The 21,603-nt window shown below is 44.5% G+C and overlaps 1 protein-coding gene across 9 annotated transcripts in view; it reads right to left on the reverse strand.

The window, feature by feature from the left end:
* MARF1 (meiosis regulator and mRNA stability factor 1) overlaps nt 1-21,603 on the reverse strand; it is a 37,345-nt gene that overhangs the window by 12,238 nt on the left and 3,504 nt on the right. Inside the window, exons 3-19 of one of the 9 annotated variants that reach the window (XM_083413319.1) lie at nt 20,650-21,345; nt 18,824-18,977; nt 17,392-17,618; nt 16,974-17,091; nt 13,841-14,013; nt 12,422-12,850; nt 10,601-10,767; nt 10,362-10,520; nt 8,814-8,997; nt 8,308-8,486; nt 7,411-7,491; nt 7,005-7,241; nt 6,192-6,311; nt 3,907-4,082; nt 2,442-2,662; nt 1,218-1,360; nt 361-494 (exon numbers count right to left, since the gene is read on the reverse strand). In XM_083413319.1, coding sequence (XP_083269445.1) covers nt 361-494; nt 1,218-1,360; nt 2,442-2,662; nt 3,907-4,082; nt 6,192-6,311; nt 7,005-7,241; nt 7,411-7,491; nt 8,308-8,486; nt 8,814-8,997; nt 10,362-10,520; nt 10,601-10,767; nt 12,422-12,850; nt 13,841-14,013; nt 16,974-17,091; nt 17,392-17,618; nt 18,824-18,977; nt 20,650-21,345 — 3,598 coding nt within the window. Of the gene's footprint in view, nt 1-360; nt 495-1,217; nt 1,361-2,441; nt 2,663-3,906; nt 4,083-6,191; nt 6,312-7,004; nt 7,242-7,410; nt 7,492-8,307; nt 8,487-8,813; nt 8,998-10,361; nt 10,521-10,600; nt 10,768-12,421; nt 12,851-13,840; nt 14,014-16,973; nt 17,092-17,391; nt 17,619-18,790; nt 18,981-20,649; nt 21,346-21,603 lie in introns of all 9 variants that reach the window. The other 8 variants (XM_083413317.1, XM_083413318.1, XM_083413316.1 and 5 more) reach the window with 8 other exon arrangements.

Raw genomic sequence — 21,603 nt, forward strand, 5'->3', positions numbered from 1 at the left:
TAAGCCGCTAAACCGCTAATAGCCTTTTAGCAGCTAATCCGCTAATCCCTTAAGCCTTTAATAGCCGCTAAACCGCTAATAGCGCTAATCCACTAATAGGGTTGCTTCGCAAGACAAAAAAAAGCTAGACGAAGAGACTTGCGGAACGAATTAATTTCGTCTTGCGAGGCACCACTGTATATGAATTCCCCAATCAAAACACAGCTCCAAGTCTCTACCTGCTGCTCACCATAAACTTCAATTCATTCACAAAAAAGCCAAAAGTATACCTGTCACCAGGGCACCAACTATAGTCTGACCTGTGTGTTAAAAAAAAAAAAAAAAAAGGAAGAGGGTTAAGTTCCTAAAATGAGGATGTACCTCTTTTGGGGATACAAATTACCATCTCATTATCTTGCATAGACAAACAGATTGTTGTGTCTGGAATTTCTGATATGAGGTCCACCAACTCACACACTCCGTATTCAGTCACGTCCCAGTCTTTTGAGAAGCACCTAGATAATGGGATGGAAAGAAGTGAATTCACATTAAAGCTATTTAGGGTAAACGAGAACAGAAAAAGGCACAATCCAGCACCTTTTCCATTGCTTCCACATGAAGATATGAATAATACGAGAGGCAACGGGAAGTGTTCAACTCAGAATTAGACCCACTGAAGTTAATGAAGATGAGTACGTTCATCAATGTCAATGGGTCTACTTTGAGTAAAACTTAGGAGCAGGCCCTGGCATTGGTGGTGTTTAAAAATCGGTATCATTAAGTGTTTCTCTAGACATTTCAGACTTTCGATCAGAAAGTTCTCAAGATTTCTCCTTCTCTATTGCAAGTTTCTAACAGAACTTTCGGAAAACTTTAGTGCAAGGGAAAATCGTGCCCCATTCCTAGGCATTCTTTAAACATACCAGAGGACCCAGGAAGGGAAGAGTAGGTCGTGGTTAACTAGCCAAAGTTTGTGTGCCCCCTGAATCCACACAGCAAACCACCAAGTGCATCATCCTGCCTGCCTTGAGGATTGGCCAACTTCATAAGATTTAACATCAGCCATTTTTTACCCCCCCACCCACATCCTTCCTTCTCAACTTGGCTTTTGTTTCTGCTCCTCAGATTCTGACTTTGGAAAGGAGAAAGCTGCTCCTTCCCCTTTCATTTTAAAAAAAGCTTTGAAGTGTCAATGTGTAAACGCAGGCTATGCAAAGGCCACAGTTCTCTTTACGTACCAATGATAAGCTTGAAAGAACTCCCTCACAACCACTTGCTTGCTGGCCTGGGACTTGAGAAGCTTAAACAGGTCTTGAGTAAATCGCTTCACTTGGGCCCTATGCGTTAAGGTTAACAAACGCTTGGTGCCTATCCCGAGAATCTGGAAGGAAAAAGACACCACATTTTAGATGAAGTATGTGACTCCCACAGTCAAAACACTGCTGCATTTGAGCTTATTTGCAGCCGCATGCCATGAGAATAAGTATCTGCACACCAAGCTTAGCCCCGATTGCTTCTTCACACCAGTAATGACATTTCCCTGGATCTCCACATTGTCCAGTAAAGCAACTCTTGCAGTCAAACTTGGCACTGTATTTTTACATTGTAGGAACCCCTCTGGGACAGGTAAGAAGTCAAATTAATATTAACAAACAGTGGCAGGTATTGGCAAAAGGCTTGCTTATTTAAAACAAGGGGGTCTAACACATGGCTCAAGGGCTGAATCCCTGTTACCTCTTGCCCTCCTCTTCCCAGTCTTCTCCCTCTTCAATGTCCCACCACCACTCCCCAGGCTCTGAGCCTTCTTCCCTCGAAGGTTCCCCAGCAGGTTCCTCTGACCATTTCTCTGTGCCCAACCAGTTCATGACACATGTGTTTTGGGCTACAGGCTGACCATAAGCCATTCTGGCCAAGGGTGATGGGAGCTGGGAGCCCAACGATGTGTGGAGGGTACCAGACAGGGCTGGTGCCCTGTTAACTTAAACAGCCATTAAGCAGCTTGAGAAGACAACTGGCAAGGTGAGGCGATGGGAAAGGTTTCCAGGTGGTGGGCAATACCCAACATAGGATACATATTGGAATAGAGCTGCCAATATCATCTTCTGGCATGCAACCTGGACCAGATGCAAATGCCCTTGATGTCCTGGGTCACAGCAGTAAAGCTACATACCAAAAGGTTAAGGGTAAGAGAATCCCTTCCAAACAATCGGCAATGTGAAAGCAGGACCTTGCTTGTCCTGTGTAAATTAAATTTCAACACCAGCTTCTTAAAGAGGGGATCTACAATATCCCTGGAGGCTGTGGAAGGCACCAAAGAACTCTTCTTCACTGCTGTTATCCTGACACACCACCCTTAACTTCAAAATGAGGATTTTTACTGCAGTTAAAGCTAGCCTTTTATGTGAACTGACACTCGTCACTCATGGAAACATGCACTTCAATAAAATTGAGACTGAACTCACCTGCAACACATGAGGCACCGCTTCCAGCAACTCCATTAACTTGGAACACCCATAGTCAGACACACGACATTGCTTTGCAAAATGGTGATGGTATGTTGGGATGAATTTACTGACAGGCATGATACACGACGGCTGGTTTTTAAGGAGATCAATCACTTCTCTGCTGAACTGAATAAGTTGTGGGTTGCCCACAGGGCTTGTAGAACGGAGAATCCATGGCTCTAAAAATGGGGGGGACGGGACACAACAACAAGAACTCTCTGACTTAGGAGGTAAGGGACATAAATGCAATACGTACAAAGAAAACTACAGGCAAAATTAGCAGTAAATCAGGAACAGGAACACCATGGATTTGGGGGAAGTATCATGTCTCCACAGACTAAAAACTAATTACAAAGTGACCAAAAGCAAAAGGCCACTTATCTGACGACAAGCTCGTGTCACAACAAGGCAAAAATATGAACTGTGGCTGGAATTCCAGAGAGACAAACTTGGTATGTCCAAAAGGGGTTTCAGGCATTTAGTTGGAATTTTCCTTCCCCCACAGAACTGGGGTCTGAATTCCAGAACACACAGCTACTATTTTTGTTGCAAGCTGAATGGTCATTTGAAAGGCAAAGCTTGCTCAAAGAACTGAATGGAAGTCATAATCTGAACCCTAGAATCAAAACCACTCATCTGTCCAACAGAACACCCAGAAGGCAGCAAGTCATCTCTTTAAAAAAACCCCTCACACCCCCAATCTCTTTCATGAATACTTCCACCTCCCCTTGGTACCATACATGCCTCCCACACCCCATCCATCAAATACAGTTCTCATCCTCTCTTCCTGCCATGATCATACCTGTCCTCTTTTTGCTCCCCTCAAGGCTCCACCCACCCCACTTTGTGTATCCCCGCCAAAGAAATCACTCCATATTTCCTTCTTTTCTTGTCTACTCCATGCACATACATGCATAGCTCAGTCAACAACGATCCTCCTCTCCCCTGTCCAGCCAATTCAAAGCCCTGCTGTTGCCCCATCATGGAAGTGGGCATGTTTAGCAAAGACTTATTAAGGAACTGTTAGCAACTGGAGGGGCACAGAGAGAGCATTTTCATCCTCTTTTCTTATAATCTGGTGCAGCAGATAGCCTGGGAGGCACTGCGGCAGCCCTCTGGCAACATACTGGTGCACGCAGGCATCGTGCTGGTTATCCCGTATCTAAATTCTAGGTTATATCCTATGTCAGGAATAGGGAACCTGTGACCCTCCCAAAGCTGCTGGACTCCCAACTCCCACCAGCCCCCACCAGCATGGTCATTAGCTAGCGATGACAGGAGTTGTAACCCAGCAAGATCTGGAGGACCACAAGTTCCCAAGCAAATCAATCACACAAAGGAACAGATTTATTTGCACGCTACTGATGTTAGAAGCAAGAAACTAACACAAAAAGACTGATGCATAAGAGAGTGAAATATGCACCTGCAGTGGGAGGCGGTGGCTTGTTATGAATCCACTTGACAACTTTGATGCCGTTTTGTGCAGTGGCAATATTCACACCAGGGACGCAAGTGATGAGATGCTCCAGAGGAACACCCCCCTGGCCTTCCTGCACCATTTGCAGATTGCTGAATTCTGAAGCATAGCAGTCAGGAAAGCTGCAATTGAGACCAACATAATATAAAAAGCGTTAGACGAGACTGCTTGCTTGTTAAGAAACCTTTGGTCAATCTTGTAGCAAAACAGATGCAAACAAGCATTAGCAAGTCTCTGTTTACGCTGCAAGTAAGAAAAGCAGGTTCATATTAAAGGTGACTTGCTGTCATGACCTTAATTTGACGCAACCTACAGCTGACTACCCAACAGCAATCTAGGAATTTGGAACTGAAGACATGGGTCTGGAAAAACTGTTGCAGAGTTGCTGCAGGTCAGCAGATGGTGCTATGCATTTTATTACCTAAGGATCACAAAGACAGTTGCTGCACACTTAGGAAAGTCAAGAGAGTAGTCTATCTAGGTTGGTATTGTCTCCACTGACTGGCAGGCGCTCTCCAAGGTTTCAGACAGGGGACATTGCTATGATTCCTTGGAGATGCCAGGGATCCAAAAACTTGGGAGTTTTTGCATGATTCATTACTTGAAAAAGCCAGCTTGTGTGATTTTGCAGCATTCACGGGATGCATGTCCATGAAATGGATGAATCATAGAATCATACAATCATAGAGTTGGAAGAGACCACAAGGGCCATTGAGTCCAACCCCCTGCCAAGCAGGAAACACCATCAGAGCACTCCTGACATATGGTTGTCAAGCCCCTGCTTAAAGACCTCCAAAGAAGGAGACTCCACCACACTCCTTGGCAGCAAATTCCACTGTCGAACAGCTCTTACTGTCAGGAAGTTCTTCCTAATGTTTAGGTGGAATCTTCTTTCTTGTAGTTTGGATCCATTGCTCCGTGTCCGCTTCTCTGGAGCAGCAGAAAACAACCTTTCTCCCTCCTCTATGTGACATCCTTTTATATATTTGAACATGGCTATCATATCACCCCTTAACCTCCTCTTCTCCAGGCTAAACATGCCCAGCTCCCTTAGCCGTTCCTCATAAGGCATCGTTTCCAGGCCTTTGACCATTTTGGTTGCCCTCCTCATTTCACTTCTTGCCACCAGATGAAGTCCTCTGACACTAAACCAACTGAGCTTTAGATAAGTAACATCGAATGCCTCTGTCTGCATGCTTGACCTCCCATAAGAGTCTTGATCTCAAGACCACAAGCACACATCCTTGTGTGTTAGAATTCAACAACACATACACTGCTCAGCTACAGTGAATTACAACAGCAATTCCTACAAAGGGCATTGAGGCTCTGTGGCACATAGGATACATCTAGAAATCGAAACGTGTATTCTCAAACACTCCTTAAAACAACTGAAGGGAGCAGTGTGGATGGCAAGAGAGGGAGGAAAGAAAGGGCACAAGCATGGAATAAAGGACACTACCAGAAACTTAGCCAAGAGGAAAGTATCTGCAGATCAGAGGTAAGAAAGAAAATGTAAAGATAGGCGGCAATTCAAAATTAGTTATCTGCAGTTTCTTACATGCTGAAGACAAATATTAATATTCAGATTGTTCTGAACTAGGCAGTATGTGCTCTGCGGTTATGTATTTGTATTGTGCAAGAGCAGAATTCAGAACACGTCTTTGGAAGATAGCATCTCTGCAGAATGCAATTGTCCAAATACAGCCAGCATTTAATACAGACTTCTCTTGTCGCTCGGAGCCCCTTCAGCAACCAGGGTAACCCTCAATGTGAGGAGTCAGAGAAAACCAATGAAGGGGAGGAGGGGTAAAGCAATGAGAATGATTCCAAGTAGCCTAAAGGGAGGATGGCTTTTTTGTTCTGCACAGAATTTCACCTCTCACCTGTGACCAGCACTATTGGGGGTCACAAAGCAGATGGACCTGACTTTTGGCGTGTTTTAATATTTAATACTTAATTATTTAATCTTGAATTTGGATTTTTTTTTAAAATGTATATATATTATTATGCTTAAGAGAGCTCAGAATCTTAACTACAGAGACACTCAAGTGGAACGGGGCCTGGAGGAGGTGCTTTCTCTTAGTGATGAACCATTTCTAACTTGCCTAGTGGAGGGAGTTGGTGGAGCAATCGATCCAAGGATCCCCTTTCACTTCGGGGGGAAAAAAAGGGGGGATTTAACCCAGCCCATTACTGAACATTCAAACAAAGGCTAAGGAACCTTATTTTACCTCAGTAACGGCACTGTCCCCTCGTGGGTCTGCAACAAGCTATGAACTTGCGGTGCAAAGGTCTTAAGAGATAAAATCACAAAGGGAACTTTGTAGGAGTCAGGATCAAAGTCATGTTCGCTAGAGAAATAAGAAAATATTGAACAGTTTTATACTGCGGTAAGGCAATAAAGGATTATATACAGCCCAGAGTTTTGGAAAGCTGCCACTCTCAATTTGCTACTGTGGAAGATTTGTCTTAGGGACTTTTGCAGCCAACAGCTACTAGTCTAAACTGGAGTCATCGCTATGGTATAACCAAAGCAGATTAGTGGTTCTTCCACATGGGCATGGATTTGCCACCTTTCAAAGATCTTATACAGTTCAGGAAGTTGATGTAACTCCACAGATAATGATGCTTCACAGCTATTAAAGGAGTAATATATGCCAGACAGTTCTGTAGAGATATTTCCTTAAAAACCCAACAACCCCAAACACTTGCAAAGTTTTTTTAAACCACAATGCTTAGATATGGAACCTCCTCCCTAGAATGCTAGGGACTGCTGGATCTCTGTTTTAAGACATCAGATTAAGATGTGGTCATTTCCCCAAACTTATGGTTTGGGCTGAAAATATTCAGTTTCTTGAGATTCTAATCTATTTTATATTGCTGTTGCTGCATTTCTCATACTGATTTGTGTATCTCAACATATTATTATGTATTACCCCAGGAACCACTGGAGGGCAGAATATAAAGTATATAAAAATGCTCCAATTTCAATTCCAGAGTTCACTTACAGAGAAAGATGGAAGGATCTGAAAAACACCTCTTACCTGAAATCTTTATTAATGCAGTGCTGCTTGCAAATGGGCTCATGATATTCCAGTTCTTCAAATATGATAGGACTACAGTTAGCTGAAGAGCCATCATGAGACTGTGAAGACCCCAAAGGGCTCTGTCTAGCTTGACTACTGGGTAAAAGACATACAAGTCTTCCATTGCCTTGATCGCGGATGGCTACGACGTCTGTTATTTTATACAAGTCTGATACATTTAACTTGTGTCCAAACCTAAAAAAACCAGAATATTTGGAAACTTTAATGAAGTGGAAGTGGGGGAGGAGAGGTCATGCCCTACTCCTGGTATAGAGAACTCATTCTAAAACTACTACCATAAAAGTAGTGAGTTATGAATATACCAGATTTCTTAAGTAATTTGGCATGCCGTTTTCAGACCTACTTTTTCTCGTAGATCTCTGTGAACTTGAGAAGAGGCAGACAACAAGCTGGAGCATCTTGAAGAATGGACATTGCTTCTGAACTGCCAATGGAAGTGATTTGGTGTTAGGAAAGGCAAGGTAAATCATTTTATTCTGAACTATTTTCTTCATTTACACTAGATCCAGCAGAATATTTTTTTAAAGAAACAGTGCTGACATAGCCCAGGCAGGCGTTTAACTCTTTACCAGTGCCAATACACCAACTGAGAGAGGTAGTCTTGTTCAAAATTCTTAAGTGTTTAACGTACCCTGACCTCCAGTAATGAATACTCTTTTGGTATATAACTTAAAGGCAGAGGTGAGGAACTCTCCAGGTATTGTTGGACTTCAACAATTGGCATCCTTGACTTTAAGGTGACCTCAAGAAGTGAGCCAGTCTTTCCTACACCTTAAGGGTTGATCACCTAAAAGAGGCACCCCCAAACTTGGCCCTCCAGATGTTTTGGGACTACAATCCTCATCATCCCTGACCACTGATCCTGTTAGCTAGGGATGATGGGAGTTGTAGTCCCAAAACATCTGGAGGGCTGAGTTTGGGGATGCCTGACCTAAAATAACAGAACTAAGTTCTCAAAGTAGCTGTTCCTGTGCTTATGTCCAGCCTAGAATTCTTGGCTGTGGTTTGAATCCATTATTTCCCCATTCTGCCCCAACCTACAAAGAAAACAGATAGATGCTTCCATTCATTTAAGGTAACTATTTGAAGACCGGTGAAGCCCCTGAGCATTCTTCATGCTAACACGGTCTACCATCTATATGCTTCAAATGTGGGACTCTATTCTAACTATTTGATGCATAGCTAATCCTCAGCTTTCAAAAGACGCCATGTTAGATGTTGTAGCTTATTTTAAAATTACCTAACCAGTGCCAGGGATTTATTGGTAGCTCCTGTAGCCAGCGAAACCTGGATCCTCTTGCTGCCAATTTTGTATCTATGAAGGTAGTTGACAGCACGTATTGCTTCCTGTAAATTCTCCATTTGCACTATAGCCTTCAGCTGATAATCAGTATGAGGACTGAGTTCCACAGTCTTTACCTGAAATAAGAGATCAAATCAGCACACAAATACCAGGATTGACATATGATACTTGTGTATGTACAGAATCATCGACACAATCAGCCCCAACTACCCTCTCCAACACTGCAGAGCTCTGGTTCTCTGCAGACAATAAAGCCAGCTGAACAATGGCTAGAGCACAGGTGGCACAATGGTTGTAGTTCATCCATTTCTGTGTTTATGCCAATTTGTTTTAACATGCGACCCGCTCTGAAATGATCTGCAATGAGGAACAAGAGTTTCTGCTCTTGAGCTGCATCCACAAAATCCGAAACAGGGCAAATGCAAGTAAACTCTGATGTTTACCTTGCCATGCTTAGAGAAGATTTCTTGCAAAGTTTGCTGCAGCTCCTTTCTGGACAGTCTGTAGTCTATATTGCTAATCTGGATGTCTGCTCCGTTTGCAAAAGGATCTGGGTAGTCCCCGCTACCAGTGTGATTGATGAAGGCGAGTGGAGAAGATCTGTTTGAGAGGTTTGGGGACACACTCCTAATGAAGTAGGGAGGAAAGCAAGGGAGTTCTAGAATTATTCATTCCACTATACACAACACACACAAGGAGAGAGAAATCGCTTTAGGCATTCAAAGAGCAAGGTAATTTTTCTTTAAGAGATATGAAATATCTCGAATGCCGAATCCAGTTAGTTATACTAGAATCAGATTTTTGGTCTTCCTGGCTCAGGGATAGCCAACGTGGCTCCCTCCAGATGATGTTGGGAGTGTAGCTCCCACTATCCCTGACTGTTGACCATCTTGGCTGTGGTTGACGAGAATCATAATGCAACAGTATTTAGAGGGCACCATGCTGGCTACCCCATCTCTAGGTCTTTACACCAGGGTTTCGGATGGGGGTCTCAGGGATTGAACCTGAACTTGAGACTATTGACATGCAAAGCATGTACTCTTCCAGTGAGCAGGAAAAAATCCCAAACAGGTCTATTTCGCAACACATGGACTGGAGTTACACACATCTGTTCAATGAACAAATGAAGTCAAGAAGTGTCACATTCACATAATACAGAAACACAGAGCAACCTTTAAATTCTTGTGCAAAGATCCTTTTTTCACTTTTAAAAACAAAAGGTCTAGTGTCTCCAAACATCACCAGTCACATGTTACAAAAATGGGTATCCCAGGTTAGTCACTGCGACCTTTCAATTCCTCACACCAGGCATAGGCAAACTCGGCCCTCCAGATGTTTTGGGACTACAATTCCCATCATCCCTGACCACTGGTTCTGTTAGCCAGGGATCATGGGAGCTGTAATCCCAAAACATCTGGAGGGCCAAGTTTGCCTATGCCTGCCTCACACACCAGGGATTGCTCTCTTCTGCTTTCATGTGCAGACAGATAATGGATCAACCACTAGCCAACTCAAGAGGACAGCAAGGGGATGAAAGCAGAGGAGAAAGCTTAAGGGCCATAGCTCAGTAGTAGAGCAATTTGCATACACAAGGCATCTCCAGGTAGCACCAAGAATATCCCTTGTCTGAAACCCTAGAGTGGCTTCCTGGAGTGTAGACAGTACTAAGTGATATGGACCAATGGGTCTTATATGTAGTATAAGCCAGTTTCTACGTTCCTCAGTTTGGCTTCAGACCACTGCACTAATCCACTGGTGACAGGTATATATATGCAGACACACGTGCATACTGAGAAACAAGATTAAAACCCATCTAAGTTTCCCAAGCATCTTGGGCTGGCTCTTATGACAAGCTTCCCTGCAGACCTCAGTGTCAGGGGTGGATTCATCCCTGCACAAGCATTCCAAAGGAGAATTCAGAGAAATCTCCCAAACTGGAGCCCAGGAGTCTTCTGCTTTTGTCAGAGCTTTGGACTGCAAGAGATGCTTACCTAGAGGACCAGCGACTTTGAGATATCAGCACAGGACTGAGCTGCCTTGACGCTGTGAGCATACTGAAAGCAGATGGGTAGCTAACTTGGAATACATCATCCTTCTCTTTTCTCTCTACTGGGGAGTTGCTGATGCTTCTGGCTGCCAGCGAATCTTTCCTGCATGAAGAAGAATGGCCTTATTAGCTTGCAATTTTGATTCTTGCTTTTTACAAAATTCAAACTTGCACCTGACATACTTTAGACTGTTTTTGTGAACAGAGTCTCCTGCTCCTGCTTTCTTGGTTGCCAGGGCTGTAGAACTTGATGCACTAGAGTTACTTTGCAATGACGCAGTGTCCTCTTTTAGTGGGTCTTTGTGATTCTCGGTAATGTTCACATTCTTTGACTCCATGCGGCAAAGTTCCTTGAAGAAAAAAATTATGCAGGTCAGCAAGCAAGAGGGGATTAAAGGTAAAGGTAAACGTACCCCTGCCCGTACGGGCCAGTCGTGTCCGACTCTAGGGTTGTGCGCCCATCTCACTTAAGAGGCCGGGGGCCAGCTCTGTCCGAAGACACTTCCGGGTCACGTGGCCAGCATGACAAGCTGCATCTGGCGAGCCAGCGCAGCCCACGGAAACGCCGTTTACCTTCCCGCTAGTAAGCGGTCCCTATTTATCTACTTGCACCCGGGGGTGCTTTCGAACTGCTAGGTTGGCAGGCGCTGGGACCGAGCAGCGGGAGCGCACCCCGCCGCAGGGATTCGAACTGCCAACCTGACGATCGGCAAGTCCTAGGCGCTGAGGTTTTACCCACAGCGCCACCCGCGTCCCAAGAGGGGATTATGGTAGGCTAAATGCAACCCACAACTTAGACATGAATATGAGACCTGCAGGTATAGGGCAGTATATAAATTCAATTCATATTAAGAATAATATTCCTTAGAAGAAGCATCTACACTTTGGAATTCCTGGCCTACTGACGACAGACAGGCACCTTCACAATACTCTCTTCAGTTTTTGCTTAAAACATTTTTGTTTGGGCAACTTATCCAGACATGTAGAAGTTAGATGTGATTTATTGCTTTTTAGCTACTGTTTATTTTAATCATCTTTTGAATGCTTTCAAATACCTGGACTTCCTTGGTTTTATCAAGACTTTGAATGTTTTATATTTCTGGTTAGCCGCTTAGAGGTTGTTGTTGCTGTTCATTTTTGACAAACAGCATACACATTTTGCTACATAAATGAATGAAAATCATTTATGTGTAAATTTATAGAACAACCGTCTCATAAAACTTCAGCAATACAAAACAATCATTAAGATGACTGTCCAATAAAATCTGTAAGCAGCTCCAAGGGTCTGTCAGAATAATAATACCTTCAAGACATGCCTGAAAATCAAATGCAAGCATGCCTGCCGAATCTCTGTTGGAAAAATATTCTGCATGGGACCAGCGACATTAGAAGCCTGAATTCAGGTCAAAGCCAGTCAGGCCTCTGTAACACATGGGACAATTAAGAGCACTCCCTTGGATTATCTGAGATCAAGCCTTTAAGGGAACCTGGACCCAAGAGCCTTGAACCAGGTCCAGTAGCATGTGGGCAGCTGGTGCAGATGTTTGAGCAGCAAAAGTAGAATCTAAATATGGGAAGCACAATACAATTCCTTATTATGCACCAGCTAGTGGAACCTTGGGATGCAGCAAGCAGAAACCCAAACACTGCACGTGGCATTGGTTGTGTCCCCTGCAAGTTCAGCAGAAACATCTGCAACAGGGCGGTTTTGCACATTCATCAGAATGCAAGGACAACGTATTTATGGACACCTGGGTTCAGTGTGCAGATTTTGAGGGACAGAGCCTGCAGTGCATGTGACACTAAGGCCAAAAGTGTGGTTTCCACTGTAACTTGACAAGTCCACACATTTCAATAGATCTGCTCTGGGTTTGACTTAGATGGACACACTTCAGAGAGGCTGGTGACAAAGGGTAGGGCAGACTAGTGGATTTTAAAAAAAAACCCCTCTAAGGCTGAATATGTCTCACCCACCTCAGAGTTTTAAATTAATGGAGCTATTACCTGTAAGCTCTTCACACTGGTGTTCTTTGCAACAGAGCCATGCAACTGAGGGCCTTTTCCCACAGCAGCTTTTGCTGATGGATCAGTGGAGTCCCTGCCCACGAGGCACAGCTTTGAGCTCTTGTTCGCTTTTTTGGGCGACTTCACTTTTTCCGCTCCGGTAGAGCTTGCATTCTTGGCTTCAGCAAGCTCCTTGTTTTTAGGGGTAAAAGAAACGACGATCCTGTTGCCGAAGACGTCTTCGTTCTCCATCCGCTTCTGAGCGCGCTCAGCGCTGTCTTGATTTAAGAAGCGGAGGATGGCGCTGCTGCCGGAAATGGTCAGTACTTTCCCTCCGCAATTGTCTGACAAACGGCGGAGCCTGTAGCAGACACTTTTGCTGTCTCTGTTTGTTGGCAGGTTGTAAACATATAGCAGGGTATGGCATGCCTAAAAGACAACGGCTATTTTTTAGTGGGTTTCTGGAGACTAGGGGGTAGAATCATAGCTGAAGACAAAGTATGCTGGTATTATATCATTAAGAAACAGCAACACAGATAAACCATAGCTTATGGACTATTTGTGGTCAATAAAATTTGGAACATGGGCCGATAAAGACTCCAAAGATTAAGCTTTGGCCAAACACCACTAATTGCCAGGCTATTTACCAGCTACCACTGCTGGCCTGGGTCTCCTCTTCTGTCTTTTTAACTGCCCTGGGGCAATGTAGCATCCATTTTGGGTGTCCACCCATGTCCCAGGGCAGTGGACCATGAGTCTATTCCAGCTGAGATTCCTGCATTGGTGGGGGCTGGAGTAGATGACCCTCAGGGTCTCTTCCAAATCTACAATTCTATGACTGGGTAATTAAAATGGTGGCTGCCTAATGTACATTGGAGGAGTACGACACCCCTCCTCTTCTTCCTGTCTGCTTCCATATGTAAATCCATCCAGTGTCCCCACCTCCTCTGCAATATATGAGAGGGGACAAAGTCCTGCAGTTGCACCCAAGCCACCTGCTGCAATGAGGGGGCAAACCAACATCACTGCAAGCTTCTCCACAAAATCAAGAGCACTTCAACTTTTCATGAAAACCTGCAACCGAAGTCCCAAATTTTGCACTTCCTTCTGTATTCTGAGAGTTCACAAAACAGTTAAGTTTTATGCTCACTTTGAGCAACATAATGCTTATTGTTCCCAGAGCAAAGCTGGCATACATTAAAAGGAAATTTTAACATGCAACTGGAGCATGGGAGAGTCTTGTTGTGAAACTAGGAGTTAGCTGTTTAACCATGTATTGCTGGCACGTGAGTTGTTAAAAGATTTGTGTATCACACCCAGGACCAATCTAAGCCACATCTAGAAATGCAATTACTTTGGCTGAATGGAAGCTAGTGCTCCAGTCAAGTCATCTAAAAACCGGAGAGGAAAATCACTTACTGGTTTTTTCAGTGGCAATCTTGGAGGCAAATCTGAAATGAATTCCTCAAATCTGATGAGCTCGTGAGCATGATGCAAGAGAGCCTCAGAAGCTTGATTTTTATGCACCAAGATTATGTGGAAACCATGACGGTGTCTCAAGTCACTGAGCTCTAGTGCAAAGTTAACGTCAGCTGAAAAACATAAGCCCAAAAGCAACAATAAATCATTGACTGAAGACGGTTTTGACAAGTTCACATTTTCATAGGGTGTTTCCCCCCAAAAGCCTCAGCAGATCAATTGTTCAGGAACATCAAAATATATTGCAATATGGCAACAAAGCCATACTGGGACCCTGTTTTCTTTCCTGGTTGCTACTATTCATTGCCTTGCCTCTGTTAAAAAAACCAAACCCCTGCAAGGATAATTTCATTTCAAGAATCAGGTGGCAGCCTGCCTCCACAAATAAGGACCCAGCCACACAGAATAATTCAGAACTAAAAATGAGAACCTATTTTTGTGACTCTCATTGGTAAATGGAAAACACCATCTTTTTCATTCAGTAGCTTGTTTATTCCTCGCTCCCCCCTTCCCCAAAATGGAATCTGCCAGCAATAAATTTATCTCACTCTTTGACTGCCTCTTTTCCTTCCACTTTGGAAGATGGGAAAGAGAGGAAGGGGATGGGGTGGGGAGAACGCCAGGAAGGGGACACAATATGAGAGGGTGTCTCTTGTGGACATCCGTAAAGTGTGACTTTAGAAAAACTTGCTCACACTTAAAGAAGACAAAGGCAGGAATTCACAGCAGCTCTTTTCACTGTTAACTTTCAGTGGCCTACCTTCATATGAAGGGCCACAGATCATTGGCCAAGCATATGTTTTGCACACAGGTCCCCTGGCTGCTCGAGTTAAAGGGGCCTCAAGCAGCAGGGTTGGGGGAAACCTCCACCTGAGCCTTGGAGAGCCACTGCCAGTCAGAGTAGACATGACTGGGTTAGAGAGACCCATTGTCTGACTCGCTACAAGGCAGCTTTGTGTGCTCAAACAACTGTGGGCTGCACTAGGAGGCAGCAGTTTCTGACTGTTATTATTTCTACTACTGTCTCATTTAAAATGGCAGTTCCCAAACGCTGAATGAGTTAAAGGGAGGCTGTAGTTACTCAACATGGAGGAAACAGACTTCACACACACTCAGAAGGCAGCTAGTTACTTGTGTTCCTTCCTCAACTGAGGCATGGCTCAGATTACATCCTGAACTGAGGAGAAATAAGATACAGATGCATCAGACAGGCTGAGAAGGTGGTGCTCCAGAGTGCAAAGCAGAGTGGGGAAACCTGTGGCTCTTGATATGTTATCTGACTACCGTATGGAGGACCAGGGGAATCTGCTTCCCCAGCGTTAAGCCCCGACAGAGGACGCTATTAGCCTGCATTACTGTGTGTGTGCAGTGGGTGAGAAAGGTAGTTTCAACCAAGTCCATGGAGATTTTCCAGGCTACAGAATTAATGAGTTCCCAGGAAAGTGCATCTTCATTCAGCAGCATTATATGTATAATTTCACCTTCCCCCCTCCCTTTCTCCCCCTTATGACTTCATTCCTCAATGATAAGCTTCGGAAGAAAGTCTCTGTGAGATGCTACTCCTAGAGCTTCTTTATGCAGGAACCGCAGGAGCAAAAAAACTTTCCAATGCACGCTGACACAGGATGTACTGCAAGGAGGTGGTCAAGCAGAAGAGAACTGAAAGCAGCACCAGTCACCACCGGCAAGCTGGAAGCAAGGTAGCCCATGTTCCAGAGATGCGCTCAGTCTGGCAAGGGAAACTTTTTTAGACCCAAGAGCCAAATGAAGCACACCAGATCCAAATCTATGGCTTTTGGGAGTCTCTGCAGACCCACTTTGCACCCTTTCCCAGTAGTTTTCCTTGGCTGGAATGCATCCTTGAGTTCTAATAAAGCCAGCCTATGTAAGAGATGTGGCCCCACTTACCGTATATTTCGCCCTATAGGATGCACTTTTCCCACTCCAAAAACGAAGGGGAAATGTGTGTACGTCCTATGGGGCGAATGCAGGCTTCAGGAAGCTCTGCGCAACCCTCGGGAGACAGGCTGCGAGGGTTGCGCAGAGCTGCCTGCAGTCCCTGGCTCAGCGCAGCTCTGCGCGGCCATAGGGAGCCGGGCGCGAAGTCCCGCCCGGCTCCCGATGGCGGTGCAGAGCTGCCTCCAGTCCCGGGCTCAGCACACTTCTCCCCATCGCCAGCCCCACAAGCTCGGGGGACAGCGGGGAGGCGGAGCACGCCTTCCCGCTGTTCCCGGACCTGGTTCTTCCAGCCCTGCACCTGGGGGGGGGGGGAAATAAAATATTTTTTCTTTATTCCCCCCGCCCCCCAAAAAAACTAGGTGCGTCCTATGGTGCGCAAAATACGGTACTTTTGCCCTTGGCCCCACCCACTGCTGATACAAGGCCCTTAGAAGGTTCCCCATGACTGACTGTGGCCCAGCAATCTGTATTCTTCCTAAACCTGGAAACTTGAAGGAGCATTAATGGCTATTTCAATGCAGCACTCATCGGCTTTGATAGAAGCCCAAAGCTGTTTCCAAGTACAGTTGTACCTTGGAAGTAAAAAAGCTTAGTTACCAAAAGTTTTGGCTCCCAAACACTGCAAACTGTTCCGGTTTGCAAACAATTTTTGGAAGCCAAACATCTGATGGGGTTTCCGCAGCTTCTGATTAGCTGCAGGAGCTTCCTGCAGCCAATCAGAAGCCACGCTTTGGTTTTCAAACATTTTGGAAGTCGAACGGACTTCCGGAACAGATTCCGTTTGACTTCCAAGGTATGACTGCATCTCGTTCCTTTGTTCTCTATAGTCCCACTTGAGCCAATGCAACCATCTTGGCATGGACTGTAAAACCAAGACAAATTAAAACCCAGAATAGTTTTAATATTATGCTCATTTAAGCAAAACAGGGGGGAAATCCCCACCGATCAGAGCACAATTTTACGTAGAAGTTGTGCAGAACACATTACTACTGTGATCAGGATAGTTTGTGCATCGATCTGAATGAAACTGAGCATGTGTTCTTATATGTGGGCAAAAACCAACCAAACGACGACAAAAACCTATTCTTTTTTTAAAAGCACTGTTTATACATACTTGATACAAGGACCACAGTGGCTGGTGCGGCGTGAGTATCAGCAAATCTTCTAAGACTCTGCCTGAGCTTGTCATCAGCTGCATTCTTTGCTGTTGCGTTAATGTGTGCAACTGTCACCTAAAAAAATACAGGGAACATTCATACTAAATACAACAGGGCCCAATAAAACACCTGGGGTGAAACTGAGGGTCCCAGCCTGTGGGTTCGTGTGTATGCAAATATGTGTGGGGGGTGTGTGTGCCAAACTGAGTCTTTGACCCACATGAAATAAAGCCTAGTTTTGCCCCTGTGTTTGATGGCCATCTGCCATGGGTGCTCTAGTTGAGATTCCTGGCTTATGAGACCCTCCCTCCAACTCTGTAGTTTCAGGAAATATTCGCTTCCCCAGGTCAAACTTTAAACTGGAGAGAGGCTTACCTGACAGTTGTTCAGTTCTTCAATAACTTCTTTGCTCTCCTTACTGATATCACACACACAAATGAACTCTGCCTCTCTGTGGCCTTTGAAGAACTTTTCACGAATTCGCTGTACCACTGCCACAGCTGAACGGCCAGAAGGAACAGAACAGTTTTCAATATCCCAAAAGACTCCAATGGGAGGCAAATTTTCTAGCACTTGGCCTGTTAGAGCAACCTCTGGAGATCCTACAGTTGGAAAAGATAGAAAGTGGTCATATGCTATTGTTAGAATTTTCAGCAGTTTCACAAGTTTGCCAGATGTTAGAATGCTATAGCTGGGGGATTAATTACACAGAGAGCTGTCAGGATGGCTAACCTTTAGCTTTCCAGATGTTGCTGGACTACAACTCCCATAATCCTTGACCAATGGCCATGCTGCTTAGGGGCTCTTCAAAGTTCCTGATCTAACCACATCTGGAGGGCCACAAGTTAACCACCCATGGATTAAATCCATCTAGTTTAAGTGATATATCAGGGGAAATGTTCAGCACAATACCATTAGTTAAAACATCAGCCCATCTGTGGTCCACATTACATTTACTCCAGAGCAAACTTTTTATGGCCAATGGAATCACTCCAGTATAAAGGCACTTTCCGAGCCTTACATGGTGGAATTTCATTTCACTCCACCTGAGACAAACTGGGATCTTTAATTTCAATAAGCAGAACTAAAAAAAAAAATCCATAGTGAGGCTTCTGATATTTCACCATCAAAAGGAATTCAGAAGAATTGAGACTTTGAGGTTTTAACAAAAGTTCTGTCTCACACACTATGCAATGCAAACAGCAATGGATGAGACCAGTGTACCCAGCACAGGGAGTAGACTGGGCTATTTAAAGTCCAGAAGGTTAAAGGGCTGTTAAGAGATAAATAAGGATAGCCACTTGGTGACAGCAGTGAATAAGGATGGGTTGGTTTGGCTGACTGGGCTTCTTGCCTCCTCCCCCACCCCTGCCTCAATTCTGTAGGCTACATTCCATGACATCACAGCCACAGATAATATGCTAACAGGATAATGACAGAGATACTTTGCCCATCTACTTCCAAAAATGTAATAAAAGCCCTGCTGGATTTAGAAAAAAGAAAAGAAAAAGGCTGATCTAGTCCAGCATCCCAAAATAACCATCAAGGTGCCTTCAGGAAGCCCATTAGCAGGATAGGATTTCAACAGCCCCCCTTCCACCTTTATTCTCCAGTAACTAGGAATTGCCTCTGAGTCCCATGCAGCCATAATGACTAACACCCATTAAAAGATGAATCTGTGGGAGAAAAAGGACAACCCCAAAAGGCAACACTTAAAAGAGATAACGCTCTTAAAACAGATCAAACAGTCCATGATTCATTTTTAAAAGCACACCTGCCAATTTACCGTATTTCTGTGGCAACTGACCAAAGCTGCTCGCCAAAAGTAAAGTCTTCTCTTTTCTTACTCCTTTGGTTCCGCAGCCATTACATATTGGGAGGGAGACAGGTGCAGCTTGGACATTTGGAGGAGCTGTATTTGGCCATATTTTAGCTGCATCAACCAAACTCTCTCTGGATGGCTGCTGGGAAAATGTTCAGCATCACTTATTAACCACACTAAGAGACATAAATGCAGCATGCTGTCAACTGACCTACATTCCAGGACAAGGAGACCTGCTGTGATTTTGCAAGGGTCTATATAAGTTAAGCTCATACATTTCATACATACCCTGGGGGTTGGCAACTTTAAAAAAAAAAAGGGGGGGGGAGAGAAAGCTTCCTCACTTTGAAAAGGGGTGGAATCAAGTCTCCATCTTCTGTTTCTGAAGTAGCTTCTTGTGGTGCAAGGAGTCCAGGGGAAAGCGCACAACTTGAGAACAGAGCAGGACTGAGACATAAGGCTATACTGTAATTGCTTTACTGGATCTAGGCCAATGCACATCCCGCTCAGTCTCCACCACTGACAGGGCAGAGAGGAGAAAAAAACGGGCTAAAAGACTGCCACATTAACTCAAGGGACAAATCCAAATGGTGCTGTAAATACATCTGTAGTTAAAATAGCATCTCACATTAATGGGAGATTGTGGGTGCCCACAGCACAGGCTTCTGGTAACCAATCCCTACCCTGCTCTACTGTGGTTGGGCCTGGGTAGACATAAACATGTGATCACACATTGCAAGCTTTCCCTCTTAAAAGGCTTTGTTGCCCAAGTGCCAAAAAGTTGTCGCTGAAGAAGCAACATTTGCTGGCAACCATGTGATAGGGCTGAACTTATTAAAGAACCTCAACATTTATTCTCGAGTTTAGGATTTGAGTTACTTCTTCTGCTTTGGCATGAGTTTCAGGTAACAAACATGACTCACCTTTAAAAAATAACCCCCCCCCCAAAAAAAAATATGCTGTTGTCTTAGCATCTGTTTGATGGGCCAAATAATAATTCAACAGGGGGAACGATGAAAAACACATTTGCTTCAGTGACAAAATGGCTGTCATGGAGTGGGCATGGTGTAACACAAAATGGTTGCTGTGGAGAGCGTGGCAAAACACAACATGAGAGCGACAGCCACCCATGACAACCTTACAATTCCCATGGGATGTCAGCTATGCCCTGCTGGTCCTGATTATGGAGATCTCTTTCACATACACTGCTGCTATTGTTGTCTAATAAAAGCAGTGATCACCCGTCAAATATAGAGGGTAGCTATATTACTCCCCTTTCACAAAAATCACTAACAAGGTACCTGCATATTTTACCCCATTAACTTCCTTTCTAGGAGGACTAAAGACAGTATTATTATTATTATTATTATTATTATTATTATTATTATTATTATTAGAAAGTTCAGAGTCTAGGACACCTTCCCAGGGACAACACTGGAAACCTTCATGGGCGCCATGTCATCCGTGGGCACCAGGCTGGCAACTCCTGATGTAGCATCTAACCACAGCTTGGAGCTTTAGCTGAACTGAAGCTGTGTGCCAGCGAAAGGGAATACTAAGTTTATTATTCTAGAACAGTTAGATGCAGTATGCTGCTCCTCAAGAAACTACGGAACAGGATTAGGAGACGAAAGAGAATGAGGGTTTTACATTTCTATGAAGCTGGCAACCATCCACCCCAATTCCAAATACAGTTTAAATCAGCATATTAATTGGAAGGCTAGAGATATCAGGTTAAATCTACAAAACATCCAAATACTCTGCTGACATTTTCAGTATACACAGTATGTTATAAATGGTGTGGTACAAACCTTGGTTAGACACTCAGTGCAGTAGTGAGAGCCCTTTAAGCAAACTGAAGGTGCCACTTTTAGGTGCAGCGAGTTGGCGCAAGCACAAGGCGTTCGCTCCGATTGTGCAACGTGCTCCTCCAAAAGCCCCGCAGCCCCGCTTGTGAATTCAGAACAGGAGAAGTAGCCCGAAGTTGTGCAGCTCTGATGGGTAGGAAATGGGTGCAGTTTGTGGACGTTGCTGTGGCAGGACTGGAAGTGGAGCTTCCCACAGCAGGGGAAATGTGGGCAAGAAGAGACATCGCTTTCCAGGCACACTCCAGACAAGTCACTGGCCACTCCTGCCACGCCGCTTTGCGTTGGAACGTTCTTGAATGACGATGCAGACCGATAGGCAAACCCTGACCCTATTTGACAAGTGATTGTGCCGGTGCCTTGTGAGTCTAATACTGTGCCAGGGTGAATCAAGCTACCACCACCACTGTTGCTGCTGCTGCCACCACTACCACCAAAACGTAGCTGAGGAGCATGAACGGAAGAATCAGAGTTATGAGTACAACAGCTTACTTTGGAACCAGATGAAAGTTGGATTTGCTTTTGCTGAAGGGTGTGATCACTGGGAAGGGGGACAGCTGTGAACTGTTTCAAAGCAGTATGGCGGGGGGATGGAGCATCCTTCAAATCCACAGCAGCTTTCTTATTCTCCATGGACTCGTTCTGAGGGGTAGAGAACCATTATAAAGAAGATCAGAGGATACATTTAGTCTTATAGCACCAGGTTACGGCTCCAACAGACAAAACCTGTGAGGGTATGGAACTCACATGCGTTTAACATTATGTAGGCCAAAGGCAAACTTCATATATTCATTTTACATATTTATTGGGTTTTGAACCAATTTAGATTTTTTTTTTTAACACAGGAAACGGAACAGAATGAAGATTTGATTACAGTTGCCTGAAGAACAAGGGCACTGA

This window comes from Podarcis tiliguerta (genome assembly GCF_965153285.1).
Source record: "Podarcis tiliguerta genome assembly, chromosome: 14".
Taxonomy (NCBI): Eukaryota; Metazoa; Chordata; class Lepidosauria; order Squamata; family Lacertidae; genus Podarcis; species Podarcis tiliguerta.